This window comes from Erinaceus europaeus, chromosome 14 (genome assembly GCF_950295315.1).
Source record: "Erinaceus europaeus chromosome 14, mEriEur2.1, whole genome shotgun sequence".
Taxonomy (NCBI): Eukaryota; Metazoa; Chordata; class Mammalia; order Eulipotyphla; family Erinaceidae; genus Erinaceus; species Erinaceus europaeus.
In genome coordinates this window covers 70,454,033-70,480,652 of record NC_080175.1, presented here as the reverse complement: position 1 = coordinate 70,480,652, position 26,620 = coordinate 70,454,033, and the positions used below count along the sequence as shown (strand labels likewise).

The window sequence follows — 26,620 nt, the reverse complement described above, 5'->3', positions numbered from 1 at the left end:
TTCAAGAAAAGTTACAACACAACTCAACATGGGTGATATGTTAACACAAAATCAAAGGATGCCTTTTCAGTGGACATGATCTCCTGGAAATAGCCCTCCTGGAAATATGCACACCAGCCAACATTTTGGTTGTCATAGTCAGTGTAACCTAGAAAGAACAAACTGAGGATGAGGTTACCCTCTTCCTCGCCTACCTACAAAAACCATAATGATTCACATAGGATTGTCCTCCTCTAATGAATATGGTTCATATATAGATAAGCCAGTACCTATTTTCCCCATTTCAGTTTGCACTTCCCTATATATGAAAACCAAGGACACCTATACAACTCAATACATATGCCAATCAGATCACAAGAAAAGAAAGTTCTGTGTTATCAACCAGTTGTATGACATCCAAAGAACTCAGAATTTAAAGCTAAGGATGTTTACTTTTATCATTTAATATTAATAAAAAGAAAAACATAAATCTTAAAAAACCTTATTATAGAAGGTCAGATGTGAATTCCATGCAATGTCAAGCTTGTGAACTTCCTAACATAAAATATGTGTTCACTGGTTATCTTAGGGGTGGAAGAGTCCCATACTTCCAGAAACTGCCTCAATGTTACAGCAGGTAATAGTGAAACTAGTCCCATGATGAAGGAGACTGTGACAGCAATGGAGCTAGGATGGAGGGAATCAGGCTGACTTAAACGTCATCTGGTAGAATTTGCCCTGTTGCAAGCAGCTAACGATGCCTATTCAGCATCACCTGAACTACATGAATGAATAGCTAGCAATCAGCCTACATATAGTTGAATCAATAGTTCAAAAACAAGAGAAAGGGAATGGCAAGAAAATCCATTAACAACTAAAGGGCCTTATAAACCTCTGCTTTCCCCATCTCACCTACTTCCTATTACAGTTTTCTCACTCACTACAAAGCTAACCTTAGCAAAGCAAGGACGGCAAAAGCTGAATAAGGGCAAGAGACTGGCATACTTGATTGATGACTCTTTAGATACTATCAGGCCACCCCACCAATGGGGCCCTAGATGGGGAGTCCTGAGATTCCCAAACAGACATGATGGGCCTAGACCTCAAATAAATCCCTCTCTCCATTGTTACTGGTCATCTCTATCAGGAACAACAAAATAGATCCCTTTGTGGGCCCCCCATAGGACCCTACCCTCAACTTGGATCAACAATGGTAGAGAATGGTCCATTCTCTGAAGGGAGGATGGACAACAAACTCTATGCTACACCTGAGGAAGATGGGTCCTGATATTGGGGCAGCTTGGGATGTTCCTGCTCATGAACACAGAATGTGAGGTTGGATCTATAGGGATGCAGAGGTCACATAAGCTCCTAAATTGAATATGGGCCCCAGATCAGATCAGATCAAATCAATGGGGATTAGAGTCAACAATATTTATACACCTTTCCCATATTTGGGAGCTACTCTCTTCCCTGATCCAGCTTTCTGGTCCTTTTTCCAGTCATGACATCATCTCCCCAGACGATAACTTGGATCCACCTGCATATCAGATGCCAGGCTCAAGGGAAAAAAAAAAAACAAACACTAGCATAGCCATAGGCCCTTTGGAATATAACTAAAATATGCCGACTAGCTATCTACAAAATGGAGGACCCCCCCAACTCTTCATCTGCACTATTCCAGCCTTTAGGTTCATGATTGGCCAACATTTTTTTTTTTTGGTTTTGTATGTTAACTCTCTTTTCAGCCACCAGGTTCCAGATGCTAGCATGATGCTGAGCAGACATCCCTAAACAGAGGAACCCACCAATATGTCCTGGAGCTCCGCTTCCCCAGAGTCCTTCCCTACTAGGGAAAAAGAGAGACAGGCTGGGAGTATGGATCAACCTGTCAACGCCCATGTTCAGCAGGGAAGCAATTACAGAAGCCAGACCTTCCACCTTTTGCATCCTACAATGACCTTGGGTCCATACTCCAAGAGGGTTAAAGAATAGGAAAGCTATCAGGGGAGGGGAGGGGATACAGAGATCTGGTGGTGGGAATTTGACCCCTCTTATCCTATGGTTTTGTTAATGTTTCCTTTTTATAAATAAAAACATAATAAAATAAACCTCTGCTTTCATTACTAATGGAATTTGTAGATGGAAGTTCTTTTCTGAGCTGGAAGAACTGACCAGCTCTTTAGGTTCTGAGGCCCCAGTAAGATTAGGCCCTGTCCATAAAAGACAAGAGTTACTTCTGCTCCCCAGACAGGTTTACTTTATCTTGATGTCATTAAGAATTCAGATCATGGGATTGGGTGGTGGTATACCTGGTTGAGTGCACATGTTACAATGTACAAGAACCCAGGTTCAAGCCCCAGGTCCCCACCTGCAAGGGGAAAGCTTTGCAAGTGGTGAAGCAGTGTTGCAGGAGTCTCTGTCTCAATCCCTTTCTATCTCCCACTTCCCTCTTGATTTCTGACTGTCTCTATCAAATAAATATATAGATAACAAAATAAAATTTAAAAAAGAATTTAGATCATATAACTAATGGTCTTCATTTTAGTCTGCTGCATCAGCAATTTTTATATCCCAATTTGGCCCAAACGAGTTTCCCAAGAGGAAAAAATAATGCAACCTTTGATCTGGCTAGTGTCTTACTCTTTAGAGTAATTATAGTTATTATTATCAATTTTAAAAAGTATCATAAACTTGCATTGCAGTATCACAAGTCTATAAAAAGTGTACCTCAAAGAGTGTATCAGTAAATCATGTTTCTCCATTTCCAAGAGTAAGATTACATCATGGCAAAAATCACTAGTTCAATACTATTTGTGAGACATCTGTCCCAGAAAACACATTCTACCATGTCCCCCCCCCCTTTTTTTTTTTTTTTGCACTTACCTGAAAAACTTCTTGATGTCTTCTGCTTGAATTCCATTGAGAATCTCATGGTATGATTGAGGATCAAGTGTTCCTGAAGATGTAGCACTTGAAGGGCATCGTTTATGTGTATAGTATCCTATTAAAATTCCAAAGATAAACAAAGTGATGGCTGTGCAAAGTATTTTTAAAAGGCGGCAAAAGTTACAGGGACTGTTCTTTGGTATAGATCTTGAATAGTGAGGACTAAAGTCAGATTCTTCTTGAAGTCGCTGAAACCTCCCTTTGGGGGAAGTTGCTGGCTGAATGGAATCGAGATTCAGGTCTGTAGTCTCCGAATTCTCCATGTTATGATTCTCAGTACTGTCCAGTTGAAACTGGTCAAAACCAGGTTCCTCCAACTCCTTTTCCATATCCCACTCTAAGTCCAGGGCAGTGGCTTGTAAGTCATCATTATCAAGGTAATGTGAATGTCTTGGAGCTCTCTGGTCAGCATTGACCTTCTGATAGGCCATCTTTTTACCTAGGAAAGGAAGATAAGTATATTTCCTTAAGGTAAATAATAGTAAAGAAAACCTTCGGTGCAAAAACAGTCAACCATACCAAGTATCCAGAAAGTTGTACTGATAATAATCAGGGTAAATGCCTTATCCCTACAGAAAACAGTATTGGTTAATTCCTTCATCTATGTTTTGATGTTGGTGTGATTATAGGAAAAGGAAACAAAAAAATGAAAGTTGGAGGAACTACTATGCAAACACATACTATTAACCTTTGAGGCTTGGGAGAAATTTGAAAATATGCAATTATGTCAAGGATAATGTATTTGAATGAAGACAAAATTTAAACTTACATGTTTTAGAAATTATTTTTAAGATAATCTAATTGCCAAAAAGCAAAAGACCTACTATCTATAAATTAAAGGGGTAAAAAATGACCTTGACTGGGATGATTTATGTTACCAAAACTAGTTTAAAAAGTACAAATTCAGCATAAGAATAGGCAGAACCAAATGAAACAACAACCCTATGGAAATACAAGAAGTATGGTTTATTACATATCCATGAATACATGCAGGATTAAAACACTGTAAGGCGGGGGGGGGGGTAGATAGGATAATGGTTATGCAAAGACTCTCATGCCTGAGGCTCCAAAGTCCCAAGTTCAGTCCCTCACACCACCATAAGCCAGGGCTAAGAAGTGCTGGTTAAAAAAAAGGCCAGCAAAGAAGACCTAGAATTCCCTTGGGACTGGTGACATGAGTTAACTGGACTGTGTAACCTTTAAGTAAAAATCTGGGGTGGCATCTTTCCAACAAGGGCAGCCTTTTGCCAAGCAAGGAGAGAGTGGATTCATAACCTTGCTACAGGAGCAGCAGATGGAGGTTTTCTCCCTCCACGGTTTTGGATGACAGTTTGTTGTATCCTGCAGAGTGGTATTAGGATAACTGGGCTAATTAACTATAAGCGGTCTTCAGTAACCCACCAGTGTATTATGGTTGCAGATTAAGAGCATTTGGACCTAAATTTCTATGTATTAAATTTGTCATCTCAGCTGGATTCTAAGATCCCTCACTAAGTTTTCTGATGTTTCTGAGTCCCCCACTATGGTGGGGAAAAAAGCAGAACTCAACTGACAACAGATTAGCTCACTGTAGGGCCAGTGGTTGACAAGTGAACTCCATCAGAAAAGGCAGAGGCAAAGAGTGTGAAGGAGAGGCCCTCAGCACCTCTGCACAGAATGAGGACTATGCACAGCTCCAATTACATTCCAGTGGCCCTCATGAAGTAAAATGCTCTCAATGTTTAAGAAAGACCAAATATGTAAACACTCAATTCACAAAATAAAAATTGTGTTCCTGACTGAAATTTTCACTTGCCACTTTTAACCAAGGATTTATTTTTATCTAGAGTTAGCAAATGAACAATGAGAATTAATGAATATCAGGTATGGAGATAGCCAATGAAGACAAAGATCAATAGACTCCTTTCCCTCAAATGAGAAACAATCCCATCAGAGAGAGAAATACACACACAGGTAAGTCAGATAAAATATGCAAAATTCATGGCAGACTCAGAGGGTGATTAATTCTAGCAGGGAATAAAGACAAATCACTTTCTTGGGAAACCTTTCTCCAATAAGATAACCATATAATAGTTCCACACATATGTGGAAGATCAATAACTAAAACAAAGACATTTGCAAAATAAATAGTAACCAAACTATCTCTAAGACTTTGTAAAGCTATGGTGATTATCAGAGGGAAGGGTGGGAGGAGAGAATAGGAAATTCAGCAGGTGCCCGAGTTGTGTACACACACACACACACACACACACACACACACACACACACACACACACACTGATGTTAAATTATATACCTGAAATCTTTTGACTCTGCTGACTGATTATAAATCCATAGTGCAATTTCCCTACAAAAAAAAAAAAAAAAACAGGAACTGTTTTTTGGTACTTTGGTAAAAAGAGGAATTAACTAGGGTAGATAAAGCAAATGAGAATGAAGGCATGCAAGCAGAGGAAATTTAAAGATATGAAGACGGGTGAAATGCAGAGTGCATGGACAACCAGAAAAATCTAGAATAGTATTCTATGGATGAATATGGAGTACATGGACCAAATATTAAGAGCAAAATCTGGGAAAGTGAGCTGTTGGGGAAACAAAAAACAAAGAACTTCTCTTCAATCTAGGTTCTATGTCTGTGAAATGGGCATGATAATAACCTCAGAGTGATATGTATTAGGTTAGAGATAGTGAACGTGAAGCACAAGCTGAGTCTTGGGTGGACTGTACTATTTAATAGGGCTATCTCTGGAAGCCAGGTAGTAGCTTCCCTGTTACAGCACACATGTCACTGTGTACAAGGATCCGGATTCAAGACTCCCAATCCCCAACCGCAGTATCACAGTATCAAAGCAGTGATACAGGTAACTCTCCTTCTGTCTCTCTCACCCTCTCTATCTTTGTCTTTCAACTTCCAGCAACAATTAATGGCCTCTAGGAGTGGTGGAGTCATGTAGATATCCAGCTCCAGCTATGGCTGTGGTGCATAAAAAAAAAAAGAAAAGAAGAGAGAGAGAAAGGAAAAAAAGGGGCTTTTCCAGAGTTAGAGGAAGAAAGCGTGCCAACAATTGTTAGGAAAAAAAATTAAATGCGTTAAATTATGCAGAAAAATATAATTCCACAAGCTATTGTAGCAAAGGAGAAAGTCTATCTAACAGTCACACCTTTGCACATATATACTAGTTTATGCACACTTATATAGGACCATGTACTAGAACCATCTAGGAATGACTTGTAGAGCTTTTCTTTCCCCTTTTTCCTCTTCCACTAAACCAACCTCCACCCCATCTTATTTTCTGCTTAGCCTGACCTCAAAATGATTTGAGAATGCACAACGTCTGAATTCTATCTTTGGTCATATTAAAATGGGCAGAGAAAAGAAGTAGCATATGAAATTAGTGATAATGATTAATATGGGTTAGGAGGTTAAGAGATTATCTAACAGAAGGATAATTCAAGTCACATTTGGAGTTTTTGTTTGTCTTAAACATCAGTAAATACCTGCTATAGTGACCTGGCATCTTTAGTTCTTTAACTGCTAAATTCATGAATTATTGATTAACTGGCTGAGACTGTTCCAACACAGTTCTCCAGAATCCCGCCCTCCCCCCCAAAAAAAAGCTGCTACAAATCAGTCTCTATCACTTCCAAGGGGCATTTGCAAATACTGAACTGTGGAATATGGGTTATGTCCAAGGAAGACATAACACATAGGACTTACTCTGGAAAAGTGAGGGCTCTAATTCTGACCTTTAGTACAAACATCAAAGTCAGTTCTCTACAAATCATTTAAAAGCCACCACTGTGATGAGGCAGAGTTTTCATTTCTAGCCTGACAATAGGCATTCCATCACATGTGCATCAGCAATTTAACGCTGTTCAAACATCAGACAAAGCCATCAATTAGAATGTAATGTGGATGCAGATATTAACTCTTCACTGTGATGGAAATCTGCCTGGCACCCTCTGGAGGCATTACAAATGAATCCATTTTCATTCAATTCTACCTCTCAGGGAAGTAGTCTCTGGGCTAAAAGTACATGGAGTCTGGAATCATGTGACACAACAAAATATTTATAGACTTAAAGCCACCAAGGAGATACAAATAAGCATTTTAACTGCTATATTTAATTAAATTACATATATGGGAGGAGAGACCCTGAGCTTGTGGGAGAATTATGTCCGCATCTTGTTAGTATATACCTTATAGTGAATACAGTAGGAAGAAAGGTGAAGTTGTACCTTTAAAATGTACAATGGGCAGAAGGAAAGCATAACAGTTGTGCATTCAGGTCTAAGGCTCCAAAAACTCTCAACTTCAATCCCCTGAACAAGCTTCAGGTAGGCCGAGCAGTGCTCTGGGTCTCTCTCGTCTCTCTCTCTCCCTCTCCCTCCTCTCTCTCTCTTTCATTAAATATAATAAACAAAATATATTTTTGAAAACCAGTCTCAGGGGTAGGGCAGTAGCTCAGTGGGTTAAGTGTACACACATGGTGCGAAGCGCAAGGACCAGCGTAAGGATACTGGTTTGAGCCTCCAGCTCCCCACCTGCAGGGGGCTCACTTCACTGGTGGTGAAGCAGGTCTGCAAGTGTTTGTCTTTCTCTCCCACTCTCTGTCTTCCCTTCTCTCTCGATTTCTCTTTGTCCTGTCCAACAACAACAACAATGATAACAATAATAATATCGGCAACAACAAGAGTAACAACAAGGGCAACAAAATGGGAAAAATGTCCTCCAGGAGCAGTGGATTCGTAGTGCACACCAGAGCCCAAGCATAACCCTGGAGGCAAAAAGAAACAGTCTTATACACCATTACTTCAATAGAATGTGTGTGTGTGTGTGTGTGTGTGTGTGTGTGTAAATTTAGAAAACCACTCCTCTAAAATTACTTTTCTTAAAGTAATTAAAATTACTTTTCTTAAAATTATTTTTCTTATTATAAGAAAAATAGTTTGACTTTTTTTTTACAAAAAAAATTAAATGTGTACCCTGACAGTTTGTAGACAATATCAATCTACCTACATACTTTAGAGCTGGCAGAAGGGGGTGGCTCACACAGCTCACTCTGCGAAGCACACACATGAACTTTAACAAGGAACCTGGCTGACCACTTGTAGAGGGGATGCTTCAAAAGAATTAGAGCAGTTCTACACTGTCTCTCCTTCTCTGCCTATCTAGAAGACAGAAAAACAAAATGGCCACCAGGAGCAATGAAGCCACACAGGCACTGAGCCAACATCATTAGTAATAGTCCTAGTGGCAAAAATTAAATAAAACTTCTAAATAAAACTTTGATAAAAATATTCAATTTGGAGACAGTACACATACTTAATGGGTCCCACTATGTGTTACTTGCTTGAAGAAAACACCTATGTCATGTGAGATCAATAAACTCAGATCACATTTGTTTTGACCGAACTTTCAAATTCCCAAGCACAATAAAAATTTTATATTATAAAAAGAAATCTTCAGCAAAATCAGCACAGCCCAAACTTTGTATATCTGTTTTCTATTACTTACAGCTTCTCCATATAAGTTTGTTTTGGGGTATAGGAGTTTCATGCATGCATGATCTCACCACACCTGGGATGCATTTTTTTTCATTCTGATAGAGATACAGAGAGACAGGGAGAGGCGAAACAGCACCAGAGATTGCCCCAATGATGTGGCATTCCCATGTGGTGCTAAATTTCAAAGCTGGGTTGTATGTATAGCAAAGTAGGTGCCCAACCACTGCCCTCTCCCTCTGTCCCACACAATGATTATGTTTAAAATACACATAGTATATTTATGATACTACCACATGAATCATCCTCTACAAGAGATGAACTTTGAGAACAGATCACAGAAACCTGTGATTTTTTTTTCAAACAGTAGTATCTGTATCATATTTACACTATACATTGTGCCACTCACTATAATTTTGTGGAAAGGATAATAATATTGTCCGCCTTTTCAACATATCTTATTTACTTAAATGAGCTCCCACCCTTCTAATACTCACGCCAAAGGCTAAATTGTTTCCATAACTCAGAAACATTCCACTTTATATACACTTATCCCTTTATATGAAAAAGAAAGCAAAGGATAGTTGACCTAAAAGCTAAAAGCTACTTTTTTCCAGGCTATGTTAGGCTTAGAGCAACAAAACTAGATTTGTATACTTATTGAGCATATGATGTTTAAAAATAAATTGATACTTCTGAATCTTTTCACACTTTTTTTTACTTGTCGAAGCTAAGCAAAATGTATAGACAAAGAATGAATACAGAAATAGGGTAAAATTTTAATACATAAAATATAGTATCTGACTTCTGCAATTCTAGTTAAAATTTTTACTGGCAAATATTTTAGGAGATAAATCCATTTTAAACAAAAGCTTCACATGATAGGTTTTATATTGCCATTGCAAATTAAAACTTTTTATAGTACTATTACTCTGTTTAGCTGTCATGATGAGTGAGTGAATTTATTACATGGATTCCTTGACTTTATAAACCTCTACGTTTATAAACTTTCTAGTGAGACTACTGAGTTTAAATCATAGCACTGCTTTGTAATACTGGACAGCCACTTATTGTATTTATACTTAAATTTCAGACTTGATAGATGAAATTAATATTATCACTATGCTTGTAGCATTACTATGAGTAAGTGGGAAATTAGTAGAAGTACTTAAAGTACTAAAATACTATATGTGATTCACTTATACTGGACCACCACAGAAATTCTATAGCTTTAGAGAGGAGATCTATTTGATTCTTACAACTTTAAAGAACAGTTTTGGTTAAAGTAGGTTATAACTAGAGACTTTAAGTTTCAATACAGGGAACTGAAGATAATGAGAAATTGTGCAGTGCTCTAAAGCACTTTTGAAAAATGGAAACACCTGGGGCGGGGTGGTGGTGCACCTGGTTGAGCACACATTATGAAGCTCAATGACCCAGGTTCCAGCTCCTGGTCCCCATCTGCAGGGGGAAAGCTTTGCAAGTGGTGAAGCAGAGCTGCAGGAGTCTCTGTCTCGCTCCCTTTCTATCACTCCATACCCTCTGAACTCCTTGCTCCCTCTATGCAATAAATAAATAAAGATAATGCCAAAAAAAATTAAAAAACAAAGAAAAACATGGAAAAGCTGTTAATCATTAGTCATGGTTCTGATAGTCAAGAAAGTGGTGTAGATAATGTTTGCATAAAAGCTATTATTATGCCTGATTTATAACCAGTAAGTCTATCTTCCTTGTTAGAGTAATTTAGTTGTTTTCTGAAAATCAAATTTTTTCTATAATGTTAAACTATTCAACTTAATGGTCCTAGGACATAGTGATAGCTAATCATAAACTTGAGTTATAGTTGTCATAAAAACCATTTGTCATAGGTAGCTGAGATGATTATGATATTTATTATAAAGTTATTGATTATGTTTTAATTCTAATAGTGTAAAAGCCCATGTGAATTTTATTAGAGTCAGGAACACATCTAACGCTTCCCAATTTATATGATCTTATGAGTAGAAGTCACCTAACAAGTAAAATAAATAAATGAATTCAGCAGAATATCTTTAAAACAAAAGGCAGAATCTTCGTTTTCTAGGACATTCTATGATCAATCCTTTCTTACAATGGAAAAAATATTCATGCAGTGTTTCCTGTAGCTTTGAATGTCAAATAATTTTCTGGTTTTAGTGAATTGATTCGAAGCAAAGGCATTTCTAGAAATGTCAGTGCATCATCTGAAGACATTCATTATGCACCTTTATGCAGTATTACTTCATATTCTCTATTCATGAACTATATATGTTCCCAGAAAAAATAATATTAAGACTATTTTATACATGCCAAAATATTGGACAAAAAATTTTCAGCATGAATCTAGCTTATACAAATAAAGCCTATATTTGCAGAATAAATCTTTTGTCGTTGAAAGTTCTAAGGGTCTAAACTTTAGAGTAAGACAAAAGATAAAACTATAAAGTTCAGAAGTTTCTGTCCTTTGAATTATTTTTAACATAGTAGTTTTTTAATCTTATTTTGTGACATGGTCCTGAAACTTGCAACTACATGAATAGCTCCTTATTCAATCATACTTTGTAGGTCACCTGCATAAAATAATTACAATGATTTTTTGTTGTTCACACTTCACTAAGTCAATAAAGAACACATATTTATCAAGCAGGGGGAAATTACCTCCTATGCTTTATTTTTAGTGAAGAAGGAAGAAGAGAAGGAGGAAGGAGAAGAGGCAGCAGCAGCACCAGCAGCAGTTACAGCTAGTGAAAACCTCCTTTTCTGTGAATAATAAAGAATTTTTTAACCAAGTGTATAATCAAGCTGCAGTGTATAAACAAAAACTTGACTGAGGTCTGATTAACTGATCATTAAGTGGCATGCAAAAAAGGTAAAAGCAGTGGCACACCTGGTTGAGCTTACATGTTACAATGTGCAAAGGACCTGGGTTCAACTCCCTGGTCTCCACCTGCAGGGAGGAAGCTCTCATGCAGTGAAGCAGGTCTGCAAGCCTCTCTCTCTCTCTGTGTCTCTGTCTGTCTTCCTCTCTCTCTCTCGCTCTCACTCTCACTCTCCTTCTCTATCTGCCCCTTCCCTTTAGATCAAATAAATACAGTTGTTTTGTTTTGTTGTTTAAATTAAAAGCAAAGTGTATGCTTGTAGGGTGCCAAATTTATGAGCTAGAAATTGCAAGATGCAGTCAGAATCATCTTAAGGTAAAGTATTTGATAAAACCCTTCGGGTCTGAGTAGATCTGTTGTGTAGTACCTGCATATGCACAGCCACCTGCCAGAGTAGCTCCCCGGGGGCCAAGTCTTTCTGCAGGAGCCTGTGGGCAGCTGTGATGTAAGTGGCATACTTAAACTGAATGGCTAGGTGGGTGCCTCTGAGTTTCTGTACTTATGCTAAGGTGTATCAATATCTGAATGGTACAACTCAACTTAGAATCTGCCAGGCAGAGGATTTCATTTTTAAATAAGCCTCTTCAATGCAAAGTACTTATTCTATGGGGGTTTCCTGGACAGGTAGTTCAAACATCTGTTATGTGAGCTTATGTCTCACTAACATTATCACAATTGTCTCCTGCATAGAAATGTGGAAACAGTCTTTGTTCTAATCACTGACTACACTCCTGATTTCCACCTCAATCCTAGTGTATCTGTTCTGTTCTTGTTTTTTCTGGTCATTTCCTTTCTTTCATCCTTTTTTTTCCCTTTATATAATCACAAAGAGAAATGAGAAATGGGACCTGGCAATGGCACACTTGATTAAGGCAACACATTGCAATGCACGACGACCCAGGTTCAAGTCCTTGGTCTCCATATTCAAAGGGAAACTTACAAGTGATAAAGCAGTGTTGCCAAGTGTCTTCTTCCTCTCTTTTTCTCTATGTCCCTTTTCCTTCTCAATTACTCCATGTCTCTAATCAAAAATGAATAAAATATTAAAACATAAATTAAGATGGAAGAGAAGACAAAGGGGAAGAGAGGAAAGATCCCTGCAGCACTGCTCCTTCACCTGTGAAGTTTCTATACTGTAGGTGGGGATTAGAGACTTGAACCCAGACCTTCAGGCATGTTAGCATGTGAAATCCATCTGGAGCGCCACTGTCTAGCACCTTTATCATGGCTCTCAATATAATAATATTGTCAAAAGTACTTATGTATTTCTACTTCAGTTCAATCTTTATTACCTTCAAAGTATTTAAAGTGGCTTCCATGAAAAACACATATACACAAGATATATGGAACTACAAAGCTATATAACAGAGCACTGCAGAAATCACTCTGGTAATTTGGCTAAAGAAAGACACTATAATTGAGTTTTACTGCACCTCTGAGCTTCACTATAGTCTGTAGTCACAGCAAAGGAGAGAGACTTTGGAGCCTTTTCAAGTTCTAACAGCCATCACCTAATCTCACTGACTAATGCACAAGGTTCCAGTCTCCACTAAAGAATTGCTTTCACTTTTTTTTTTTCACACTTATCATTTCTTTTTGTAGCCAATTTCCCTCTGGGGAAGACACTTTCCTCTATTTAGTCAGAAAAATCTTTATGGAGATTGGATACACAGACTAGACAACATACAATGGCATGTTATTCAAAATTAAATATTTAGCCTGGGGAGACAGCTCAGTGGTTATACAAAGACTTTCTTGCCTCAGGCTCCCATATTCCAGGTTCAATCCCAAGAACCACTATAAGCTAGAGATAAGATCTGGCAAAAATAAAAATGGTATTACGTTCATAGATGAATTCTTGCATTTCACAAATGAGCCAGGACTTACTACAAGCTTAAGGTTTTATATAAAACGTGCTATATTCAAACAAATCCATATGCATGCACTTTTACTATCTTCAATTCATGGACTATCTATCAGGCATTTAGAAGTTAAGTCTTTTCTCCCAGTTCTAATATCTTGCTCTCAAGTTGAGACCATTCAAGCTTCCAACAAAAAAAAGATGTATTCTACACATATAGTCTTTATTTGTATAAGCAGGATTCATACTGAAATCTTTTGCCAAATGTTTTTAGTCTGTATGGAATAGGCTTAATATTAGTTTTTTTCTGCGTACACACATAGGTCACGAGTACAGCGTCTGAAGCAATGCTGCATGAAGTTACATAATAACTAACACCTTCAGATGATGCACTGATACCTAATTTGTCAAATTCTAAAACCTTTTGAGCATGGCAGCATTTAAACTAGAAAGGTCCCCAAAAGGGGACTGTGCTTGCCCCAATACCTTAAAGATTTCATTTGCTCTCCATAGCACTCTGTCAGGCATGTATGTTTCCTGGCACAGTGGTTCTGAATAAGCAAGAATTGCTTCCAAGCACATCACTCTGAGGAAAAGACCACAACCTCTATTTATGGTCTGTTCTAAGCAACACTCAGGATGTCTCTTTTCTTCTGCTGCTGAGGGACAAAGAGCAAAACAACTCTGCTTAGAACTTGAAATCGACAGTGCACATTCAACCTGCAGCTGACCTGTTTTCATCCATTAAATCCCTGTGGGCCAGCCTGTCCTACTCCCTACTATGTATGGTTTACACTGGCCTGAGAGGGCTTCAAGGGTTTTCAAGAGTTAACATGTCAGTACAATTACCACTTGGCTCTTTGAGAGCTGTCTACCAGGAGAAGCCTCTTAGCTTGATAGATACATTGCAATTTTTTATCCTTTCAGCCAGCATGAATGATCTTAAATTACTGCTTTTTGACTATGGCTTTCAGATTTCCAGGAACAGACAGATAAAGCTTTTATCTACATGAGCCCATTAAGCATTCTATTTTTTCACATTTTTCAAAGGTATTTTATTGGTTTACTTTTTAAAATATTTGTACTCTTCAAAAGGCATCAACAGATTTCTACAAACTGGAATTGCTTTAGTCTAAAATATGCATGTCTGTTTCCTAAAATCATAACACAGAAAGACTAATCGATGCCCAGAGTGTAATCCAGAGCCTCTGGAATCTGTGCTTTTCATTTTCTGAAATGACTCTTGATACCTGTCCCTTTAAGGTATTATTAGAAGAAAAAGCATGCACAATATTGTGATAATATGATTAAGTTATAGAAGGAAACAACCCAGAAAAACATGTTGGTATTGCATATTTATATAAGATTAAACTAGTAAAAGATATGTATCTCCTGAACCATCCACCCTTTTGTTTTGTTTTGTAAATTCCAGAATTTTACTATGTAATGAAAGATTCAAGGGAAACAATCAAATGTAATAGTTTGAGTGTTCAACTTTCAAACTGCTAGACCATGAGGTCACATTAGAACTGGTGCAATTATATATACACACAGCTATCTATGCCACATATATATTATAAACAAAGATATAGTTTTACAGAATATTCTACAAGACCACCCCCTATACAAAAATATAATTTTACTTTAAAAAAAGGGTGACAAACTTATTCAAGTATGAAATTAAAGTTCTTTCTATAAGTGACCTTTAGTTAAGTATGATAATATTAACAACAGTTAACCTTTTCAATAAAAGCATGTATTGAATAGGAAGAACTAGGCTCAGAAATGTTATAGCAAAATATTATATCTTATGACAGCTTGACATTGAGAGATGCATTTTAATTCTAAATTAACATGCATGCATACTAATAAAGTGTGGTAAAATCATGCAGCTAAATAACTTCCTTAAAGCCATATTGTACATACTATGTCATTTAAATTTTATGAACAGAAATATTTTAAAACATGAAAAATCTTCATTGTAATATAAAAGAGGTGCTGGCTGGTATGAAATTAAATGTCAGGCACAAGACACAAAAATTCTACATCCACAAAGACATTAAATGTATAACACTTAACAGAACTTTTACATCACTGACATCACTGAAAGGTAGTTGATTACAATAGCGCATGCAACATCTTACAATTTGCTTATCTTTTCAATTGTAAAGGGTCAAATAGAAATATTTCTCCAAAGTGAATTTTAGTTTCTTTCCCCTTTTATGTTCTTTCTGTTATTCATCCTTTATATTTTCTTCATGATTTTTTTTTACTTTTTTTAAAAAAATATTTATTTTATTTATTTATTCCCTTTAGTTGCCCTTGTTGTTTTATCGTTGTAGTTATTATTGTTGTTGTCGTTGTTGGATAGAACAGAGAGAAATGGAGAGAGGAGGGGAAGACAGAGAGGAGGAGAGAAAGATAGACAAATGCAGACCTGCTTCACCACCTGTGAAGCGACTCCCCTGCAGGTGGGGAGCCGGGGTTCAAACCGGGATCCTTATGCCGGTCCTTGTGCTTTGCGCCACCTGCGCTTAACCCGCTGCGCTACAGCCCAACTCCCATTTTCTTCATGATTTTACCCTTTTCCATTATGTCCTTTGAACTTTTTCTAGTCTTTTTTTTTTTAATTTACCATGGGTAGCTCAAGAATTTATTGAAAACCACTAAAATAGCCAACCACAAAAATATATTTCATTTTTTACTCTGCTTTGAAAATAATATATTCTGACCTCTTAAAAAAAAAAAAAAAGTGGTAGATCTTTCAGAATTTGAAGTCATGACTTGATGATCAAATGAAGGAGTGTGTTTTATGCTAGAATTCTCATACAAGGGGTGAGATGTTTTACTCTAACTTCATCACTATCACTTGTTTACTGACTCTACACAAAATCTCTGTTTCTCTGTCATATCTCTTTGAAAATATTCTATTTGTTTTCCATTTTCTTTTTTATTTATAAAATGGAAATATTGACAAGGCCATAGGAGAAGATGTTTTCCATTTTCTTAACGCAGAAAAATGCTAAGGTTTATAATTCTAATAATAATTCTAATAATAATTCTAATAATGCTAAGGTTTATAATTCACAACATCTAAGAGCCCACAATAATGCAAATTCCTACATAAAAGGGGACTTATTTTGAACTGTCCATATCCTCAATCTAATAATGGGACATAATAAAATGGGGGATCATTTAAAGCCATAAAATTGGAGGAGGAGTTTATTGCTCAGCAATTTTTAAATTTTATTTTAATTAATTTTAATTTTAATTTTTGTCTCCAGGGTTATGGCTAGGGCTCGGCGCCTGCATTGCATATCAACCGCTCCTGAAGGCCATTTTTTCCATTGTTCTTGTTGCTATAGCTGCTTCTGTTGGATAGGAAGAGAGAAATTGAGAGGAGGAGAAGACAGAGTGGGGGAGAGAAAGAGAGACACCTGCAGTCCTGCTTCCCCACTTGTGAAGCGTTCCCCCTGGAGTGGTAAACAGGGGTTCGAACCAGGATCCTTACACTTTGCACTATGTGCGCTTAACCTGGTGTGCTAAGGCCTGGCCCCCTACTGCTCAGCAATTAATGTCCAGAATATTGTTAATACTGGTTTACTTTCATTGGGGTATGGGGTATCATACTCCTAGGCACATTTTTCAATTGAGATGGGGTTTGGGAGAGACTATACTACCAAAGCTTCCTCCAGTAGAGTGGAGGACAAGTTTGAATCTAGAGGGTGTCGCTGGCAATGCTGGCTTACTATCCAGGAGAGCTATTTTCCCTGCCCAAACTATTTTTACTAAAATAAAAATCTGAGTCAAGGAAGCAGCTCAGCAGTTGAACACCTGCCTTGCTTGCTTTGGGTATGGGAATCAATTCCTAGTATAATGTGAGATAAATAAAAAACACTCCACAGATGGCAGAGGAATACTCTGCACAAAACTCTCTCACTCATTTACATAGAATGTGAAAGTGAATCAGAGACATAGTTTCACAGATCACATGTATGAAACTCTAAATCCAAACCCCCAACACTGTATTAAAACATATAATAAACCATAAATCTGCTATCATTTGACAGCTTGAATTCCTGAGATATGTCATTCAAAGTTAATAGAACACTTTCCCAAAAGGTATGCAAACCTTTTCTGTTGTTTTGCTGTTGTTGTTTGTTTGTCTGTCACTGGGATAATCTCTGGGGCCTACCTCCTGGTGGCCATTTCTCCCTTATTTATTTTTTCTTTTATTTTATTTTAATTTGATAGGACAAAGAAAAATTGAGATGGTAGAGGGAGGTAGAGAGGGAGGACGTGGAGCATTGGCATCACCTCTTCATCATTCATGAAGTTCCCCCTACCAGTAGAGACCTGGGATTTGAATCTGGGACATTACACAGTCACTTGCACATTTATGCATTTGGCTGGGTGTGCCATGGTCCATCTCCAACATAGGGACCTTTATGCTTTGGCCTAAACTTTGGGTCCTTCCTGCTTTTAATTCTTTCTTCCATTTAGCTGTCAAGCCCCCTCAGGGAATATATTTCACGTTCTCTTCCTCTGTCTGCTTTAAGTCAAGGTTCATGTTCATAATTATACTAAATTTGTCTACTTTATCTTGGCAGCCTAGCACAGTATCTTTAAATCTTCAGTTGCCCATTAAGTGACATATACCAAATAGTAAGGCATTTTTGTAGAGAACATAGAATGTAGTATCAGATAATTGTTGTTTCACCAGGAAGGTATTTTATATAATGTAAATATTTTAGCTTACAAAAGAGAATGGGAATGCTTATCTATATACTTTTAAAATATTTATGAAAGAAGTCATCAGGGTGAGATAAAGAGACTTTATGTACACTGAAGAGAAGAAGTAGAGAGAGGATCACTCGGGGCAGGGGGAGGGCAAATGGTGGTGCACTTGGTTAAGCAAAAACTTTACAGTGTGCAAGGACCCTGGTTAAAGGCCCTGGTCTCTCACCTAAAGGGGAAAACTTCACGAGTGGCAAAACAGTGCTATAGGTGTCTCACTGTCTCTCTCCCTCTCTAGTTCCCCCTTCCCTCTCAGTTTCTCTTGGTCTCTATCTAATAATAAATAAATTTAAAAAGCAAAAACCACTTTGGTATAAATGATGACGCATAGGATCAAACTCGGGACCTCATGCTTGGAGTTCCAATGCTTTCCCATCTCCTAGAGAGCCATTCTCTATGCTCTTATGAACTTCTAAATGAGGTAGATCATAAATAAACCACAAACACATGTATGTATGTGTGTATTGTATGAGTATGTGTATATATAATGAATAAAAGTTGGTAAGTACAATTAAATCAGTCACTCTCCCAAATATGTACATAACTAATCATGCTAATTCCTAAATATTGCAGACATAGAGCAACCCACAAATGAATTCACACCACATGTGCCCAGACATCTTTTATTCCTGAACAGGACACTTTTCCTGAATTGCGGGGTTGCATATAAGTTGCTGTAAACCCAGGGGTAGTGGACTAGAGTTGCAGAAGGACAAAGTAACCTCTGGAGAGGTGCTCTCTGGAAAACCCTCAGTAGCACTTGCCAAATCTAACTCTCTTAGATGCTTTATAAAGTTTTTAGTCTACCATTCAGAGCTGTCTATAATGTGGGCATACACAGAGTTAAAAACAAAATCGTATCTTATGTCTTGAGGGAGAAAGTGTGAAGAGATCTATGGGAGAAGATTAATCCAAGTCTCCTCTTGCACATAATACATTTTGAAAGGAATCTATCCAGAAAAATCCATTTAGCTATGCCCAGAACAATCAAGACTGACTGTGTAGAGATTGAAGTGCCTCGGTCCATCTGCTGATGATATTTATTGCTTTTGGGCACCCTCTACATATTTACCAGCCTATATAAAAGAAAGCCAGGCTTCTTATTTCTAGGACAAAAACAGATGGTGCTCCAGCAGGTAATAATTTAATTAAATGGCTCCTAAAGCATGAGCAAATTGTTTCAAAGAAAATATTTTATTTATTCTTTAAAAACGGGGAGGGGAGGAAAAGCTAAATCATATTTGACATTTTAATGCAACAGAATTAGAGTTTACTAAATCTCTTGTTCACAAAAATAACACGATGCTTCTCCATTACTGCCTTTCTCCTAAATTGGAATCAAAATTGTCATTAAGTAATATTAGTGTTGTTCAAGATTCAATTCTCATTTCTAAGAAACAAGTTCAAACAAAGATGAAACATTTTAGTAAGCCAAAACTGGATACTCTTGGAATAAGATTAATATTTATCACATCCAATTCATATTGTATAATATATTTTGTGAACTAAACAGGAGGGTAAAAGTAAAGTCCATATCTAGATCATAGTGTAACAGTTAAAACCAGTCCTGGGCCGGTGAAACAGCTCACTTGAATAGTGGGTTGCTTTACCATGTCTACAGCCCAAGCCCCACTCCATTAAAGGCTTTGGTGATGTGGTCTTTTTCAGTCTTTCTCTCTGACCCTGCCTTCTCTTATTCTATCAAAATAAACAAACAAGCGCACAGTCGTCCATTTTGGCTAAATCCAGGAGAGATTCTACATCACAACATAATGAAGATCATTCACTTGGGTATAACACAAAGATGGGAATCCCAATGCTGCTGGCACTTAGTGATTTTAGGACAAGAAATTAATTAACTTTAAATATTCTATTTCCTAGACACAAACACACACACACACACACACACACACACACACACACACACACACACACACACTGCTGTAGTTAACAGGGACACCATGAAATTTCAGTGGAAAATCCCAACCACTTGAAATCCATAATAAAAACAATCAGGAATAAGAGAAATAAAATCACAACTGAAGATGGAAAAATACAAAGAATCATATGTGAATATTATGTACATCTATACACAAATAAATTAGGCAACCTAGATGAAATGGATGCATTTCATACCCGTGCAAAGCTTAACCCAAGAGGAAGTAGATAGCTTGAATAGGCCAGTAGCCATACTGGAAATTAAATCAGTAATTAACAATCTTCCCATGAATAAAAACTTTGGTCTAAACAGCTTTATTAATGAATTCCATAAGACTTATAAAAAAGAATGAGTAACGATTCTCCTCAAACACTTCCAGAAGACTGAAGAAGGGCAATCACTCCCAAATCACTTTGATCCCCAAAGCAGGAAAGGATTCTACAAAAACAGAAAACTATAAACCTATATCTCTGATGAACACTGACACAAAGAATATTAACAAAATCTTGGCAAATCAAATCCAACAATATATCCTTGGACTTATTAACCAAGACCAAGTGGGATTCATTCTTGGTAAACAGGGATAGTTTAACATCAACACATTAATCAATGTAGTCCATCATATCAACAAAAAGAAAGATAAAAACCACAAAGTCACATCAATTGATGCTGAAAAGGAATTTGACAAGATTCAACTCCCATTTATGACCCTCCAGAAAATAGGAATAGCAACACAATTCCTCATCATAACAAAGTTCATTTGTGATAATCTTATAGCTAACATCATTCTCACCTGGGAAAAGCTGAAAGCTTTCCCCCTAAAATCAGGAACCAGACAAGAGTGTCCACTATCACCACTATCACTCAATGTAGCCCTAGAGATTCAAAACAAACAAAATAATACAACTGCAAATAATTAATGAATTAAGTAAATAGCAGGGTACAAATCAAGGCATATAAATAAATATGTGGTATTTCTGCATAAAACCTTATCTACAGTTGAGCCCGAAAGATAAACTAATTCTTTGTAACATGTGCGCTCAACCAGGTGCACTGCCACCCGGCCCCAAGATAAAATACTTTGATGTGAGTCTTATGAAAGGAATGAAGAGCCTTTACAGAGCAAACTATAAAACAATATTAAAAGACATAGAGAACAATACACAAAATGGAAGAACATTCATTGTTTCTGACTAGAAGAATAAATATGATTAAAATGCCCTTTCTACCAAAACTAAGCTACAGTTTCAATGAAATCTCTATTAAGATTCCAATAATATTTTTCAAAGAAATTGAACAACTTGTCCAAAAATTTGTATTGAATCACACACACACACACACACACACACACACACACACACACACACACACTACAAATAGCCAAAGCAAAATACCTTTGAGAAAAAAAGAAAATAAAAAAAACACCTGGAGGTATCATCCACCTCAACTTTAGATTATACTACAAAGTAGTAGTAAATAAAACATTGTGGTACTGGAATAAAATGGACAATTGTATCAGTGGAACAGAAATGAGAGACCAGAAATCATTTTGCACATATACAGCCACTTAATATATGACAAAGGTGCAAAAATAGTCTCTTCAACAGATGATGCTACGAGAATTGGACTGCCACATGCAGAAAAGTGAAACCAGACCACCACCTAACACCATACACTAACAATCCAATCAAAATTGAACAAGTACCTGGATATTAGACCAGAAACCCTAAATTTTACATTAGAAAACACTGGCAAAACACTGCAGGTTTTTCATGTCAAAGCTGTATTTAGAGACTCAATGCCATGGGCATGGGAATGAAAACAAGAGTAAAAAAATACTACATCAAACTGAAAGGTTTCTACACATCAAAGCACACTACACAAGGATAACCAGGCAACTCAGTAACTAGATGTAGATATGCACAACACACACCTGACAAGGGACTGTATCAAACATCTATAAAGAATCATTACGGCTCAGAAAGAGAGAGAGAGAGAGAGAGAGAGAGAGAGAAGAATGGAATAAAAATAACCCAATAAGAAAATGGTCCAGAGAACTAAATAGACAGTTTCTAAAGAAGGGACATGTTCCACAGGCATATGAATAAATGCTCCACTTCATTTATCATTAGAGAAATGAACAGTGGGGGAAGATAGTACAATGGTTATGCAAAAGAAACTCTCATGCCTGAGGCTCCAAAGTCCCAGGTTCAATTCACACCACCATAAGCCAGAGCTGAGCAGTGCTCTGGTAAAAAAAGAAAGAGAGAGAGAGAGAGAGAGAGAGAAGAGAAGCTGCTACACAGCTGAGGGGAATGTAAATTGGTACAGCTCCTTTGGAAAACTGTATGGAAAGTCCTTAACTGAAAATGGAATTACCTTATGATCCAGCAATACCACTCTCAGGCATTTATCTAAAGGACATGTAAACACTAATTTGAAAGTACAGATGCACTCCGGTATTTATGGCTACATTATTCCTACTAGCCAAAGAGTGGGAGCATCATAAGATGACTGTCTAAGCATCTTATGGGATATTTTTCCCATGGAATACTACACTGCAATAAAAAGATGATATTGGGATTCTTAGTGAAATAAGCATAGAGGAGAAAAATAACTACCCGATGGTTTCACTCATATATGGAATCTACAAAACTGATGAACTAATAATATACATGAACTTACAACACACACATACAAGCAAGAAAACAAAACTATTTTAAAGACTTTCTCAGACCTATGGTGGTTATCTTTGGGAGGTAAGAGCATGGGGACACAGAACTCAAAAATTTGTAAATATTAATCACAAAAAATGAAAAAAAAAGTTAAAACAAATTTTAAAAATATTTAAAGCTCTTTATACAGTTTTGTAGACAGAGTAAGAATTTCAGACTGCTTTCAGTCATCATTATATTTCTGACACTAAGAAAATACATAAATTATCAGTTCATGTAAATTATAATCTATCAGCAGAAAAAAATTCACTTCTATATACACTTAATGCCTAGTTAAAAGGTAAAGTGTAAGGCCTAAAATAAGAACTCATGAACAGAGAGGTTAAGAAAAGCGTCAGCAGAAATTCAAAGGATTCCCTGAAAAATGAATAGGGGATTATATTGCCGAAGTCATTTAAAGAAAGCTTAAGAAGGAACATGGGAATGATTATCTACCTGTAGGAAGGGATAAAAGAATCTGCCTTAAATGAGAAAAAGGCAATTGTCTAGAACTAGCAGAAAAAAAAAAAGTTGATATTGATGGGACAGGAAGAAGAGGTTCCTAAGTAAAATGTGTTCACTGCAGTTCCTTCTAAGATAAAGACACCATGATTTGTGAAACAGCAATTTGATACCCCAGAGAGAGAGAGAGACAGAGAGAAAGTGGTGAGGACTGAAATCATTGATAACCTGCAGTGACGGACAAAGTCAAGATCTGGTAAAACGAAACAAGTTTTCCAAGGTGCTAAATTGCATTTTAATTTGTTCTAAATATCTCATAAAGTATATGAATGGACTGATAAGGAGAAAAAAAAATCTGTTTCTTACAGCCGTAATAACTTAGGTCTCAATGGCTTGCATATACAAGCATTATTCATATCTTGTAATAAAATTGGATAATAAGCCAGCTGTAATTCTGCCTAGATAATCATGGGTTGGGAGGGGCCGGGTGGTAGCTTGCACCCAGTTAAGGAAACATGTGCAAAGACCTGGGACAACGCTTCATGAGCAGTGAAACAGATCTGCAGATGTTTTTCTCTCTCCCTCTCTATCTCCCTACTACTATCAATTCCTCTCTAGCCTGTTAAATTGAAGAAGAGAAAAAAAAAAAAAAGTAAAAATGACCAACAGGAGTGGTTGGTTACTTGTACAGGCACAGAGCCCCAGCAATAATCCTGGTTGAAAAAAAAAAAAAGGATTGTGATATATAAGCAAATTTATGAGGATAGGCTACTTTCATTGTTTTACTGATAAAGTAAACATTCAATGATTGGGAAAATTAGAGTTAGAATGGGTAATGCAGAAACCTGAAAAAAATATAGTATAATTTCAAGTTGAAGCATCTAAAATCTTAAAGAAAATGCCAAGGTTATATTAACTATAATACCTACAAAATAATCTCTTAGTAGTGATCATAAAGGGAGTATATATATTTCTAGAGTATTTGAAACATGGTTTTAGACATAATCCTTTATAATCAACCAAACTACAGTGCTAAATATAACGAGCATCTTTCCTCCCCCTCCCCTTATTTTTTATGCCACCATGGTTTTTCTGAGGCTAGCTTGCTCTGCAAATCCATACTTCCAGTGGTCTTTTTTTTTTTCTTTTCTTTTTCCTTAACAGGACAGAGAAAGTTGAGAAAAGAGAGATCAAGAAAGAGAGAGAGAAAGAGAGGTGAAGTCCTGCTTTAGCACTAGTGAAGTGTCCCTCCTGCAGGCAGAGAGCAGGGGATCAAACATGGGTCCTTGCACCACTGCCTACTTAGCCACCTATATAACAAGCTTACATTAGAAAAAATATCAAGGGCATCATACACAATTCAAATGAACAATGGTTGATGGGTTTTGTTTGTTTTTCATCTTTTCCCTCTTTGGGATCCCTTCTCTAAAACATTAGCAAGAAGTTGACATTTTACTTTGTCCCAGGAAATAGGCATACAGTCACTTCCCATTCTACTTCTCGCTCCAAAGCTTCAAACCCATTCTTTACTTAATGTGGGATGTTACCTTTCATATCCCATCTCTCCCTTTAGTCTCACGTAGTTAGTGCAATTTGAATTGTCATATCTAAAAACACTTTTAAAAAATTTAAAAAAATATATAATTGGAGATGGACCTACAAGTAGGAGGTCCTAGGATCAAGCCCATGCATCACATGTCCCAGACTGATGCTCCTGTTTTCTTCCTCTTCTCTGTAATAAGTAAATATATAACTCTTAATGAACATATATATGTGTACATATGTATTTGGCCACCCCGTGTGTTTCTGCAATATTTCTGCCCACTAAAAACTTAACTTCAAAAATTACAAACAACAAAAATATGGATAAACTATACTTACATCATTAAAAGCACATTTGTGACTCAAAGGACTGTCAAAAAAGTAAAAATACATCTCACACATTGGGAAGAAAAACTTGGAAATCATCTCAGATAGAGACTGTAACTAGCCCAAAAGAATGCTTAAATTTGACAACAAAAATAAAACCTTGCCCTAAAATTGAACAAAGCATTTGAATAGTAATCTCTCAAAAGAAAGTATATAAATTGCTACAAACATGAAAAAACGCTGTCATAAGACATATGGTAAATTCATGTCAAAACAGAAATGGAAGGCCACTCCACACTCATTATTGTAGCTGTAGTTTTTTAAAAGGACAGAGTGCAGAGATATCACACCTAACAGAACAGATAGCTGTCTTGTCTAGCATATGATCTCCTTCTTGCCCCAGCACCATATGGCATAGTATGAGAGTAAGTTCTTTTGCTCTCATGTCTCTCTCTCTGTATATCTCTCTGTCTCTCTCTCCCTGTATCTCTGTTACTCTCTCTCTATATATATATATATATAGAGAGAGAGAGAGAGAGAGAGAGAATTAAAAAGTGGCCTAGAACAGTAAAAATTTCACACACATGCAAGATCCTGAATCTGAAATAAATAAAATTTAAACAAATAAGAAGTATTAATGTCCTCACAGGTGTTTCAGCTGTGGGGTACCTACCTTCCATGACAGTGGTCCTGGGTTTGATCCCAGCACAATATGGAAGCAGAATGAACAGCACCAAAGACAAGAGTGGAAAACTGTGGTTTGGGAGGTGGTGCAGTGATAAGGCTTTGAACTCTCAAGCATGAGGTCCTGAGTTCAATCCCCAGCAGCACATGTGCCAGAGTGATATCTGGTTCTTTCTCTCTCCTCCTATCTTTCTCATTAATAAATAAATAAAATCTTTTTAAGAAAGAGTGGAGTATTATGGATGGTTCAATGGTACTTTTGTGTCTCTTCTTTTCCCTCTGTTCTCCGCTACCTAGCTTTAAAAATATAGAATAAAAAAAACTGGGACAAGGAGACAACTCTATGACATCACCTATATGTGGATCCTATATTCATTCTCTGGTATTATATTATAAAGGGAGGGGTGGGGCTTGAGAATGTGGAGACATTGGTAGTCAAACATTGTGAGAAGCAGTGTTCTTCTTCTAGCATTTGCCCTTCTTCCGTAGCCAGTCAACAGCGTCAGGTTGAGCCTGATGTAAAGTTTCGAGACCTCCTTTGAATCTGGAGAGGTGGCAGTCGTTGACTATGTGGGTCATAGTCTGTCTGTAGCCACAGGGGCAGTTCGGGTCATCTCTGGCTCCCCAGCGATGGAACATAGCAGCACACCGGCCATGGCCTGTTCGATAGTGATTGAGGAGGGCCCAATCATAACGAGCTAGGTCAAAGCCGGGTTGACGCTTGCAGGGGTCTGTGATGAGGTGTTTGTTCTTTACCTCAGCTGACTGCCAACTCTGTTTCCAAGAGTCTGGAACAGAGAAGTTCAGTGTAGGCATAGGGGACCAGATTGGGTGACGAGACATCAAGCATTGGACAGGGTAGGCGAAGATATCCGCGTATATTGGCAGGTCCGGTCGAGCGCAGACGTGGGAAATGAACTTAGATGATGCCGCATCCCGACGAATATCTGGCGGGGCGATGTTG

General features: G+C 37.3%; 1 protein-coding gene across 5 annotated transcripts in view; it reads right to left on the bottom strand.

Moving 5' to 3' along the window:
• The window catches only part of NAALADL2 (N-acetylated alpha-linked acidic dipeptidase like 2), a 1,374,776-nt gene that overhangs the window by 754,160 nt on the left and 593,996 nt on the right, over window positions 1–26,620 (bottom strand). For all 5 annotated transcript variants that reach the window (XM_060171978.1, XM_060171980.1, XM_060171981.1 and 2 more), the window contains one exon: window positions 2,866–3,367. In XM_060171978.1, the coding sequence (XP_060027961.1) occupies window positions 2,866–3,359 (494 nt within the window). In that variant the 5' untranslated portion in view covers window positions 3,360–3,367. The remainder of the gene's footprint in view (window positions 1–2,865; window positions 3,368–26,620) is intronic.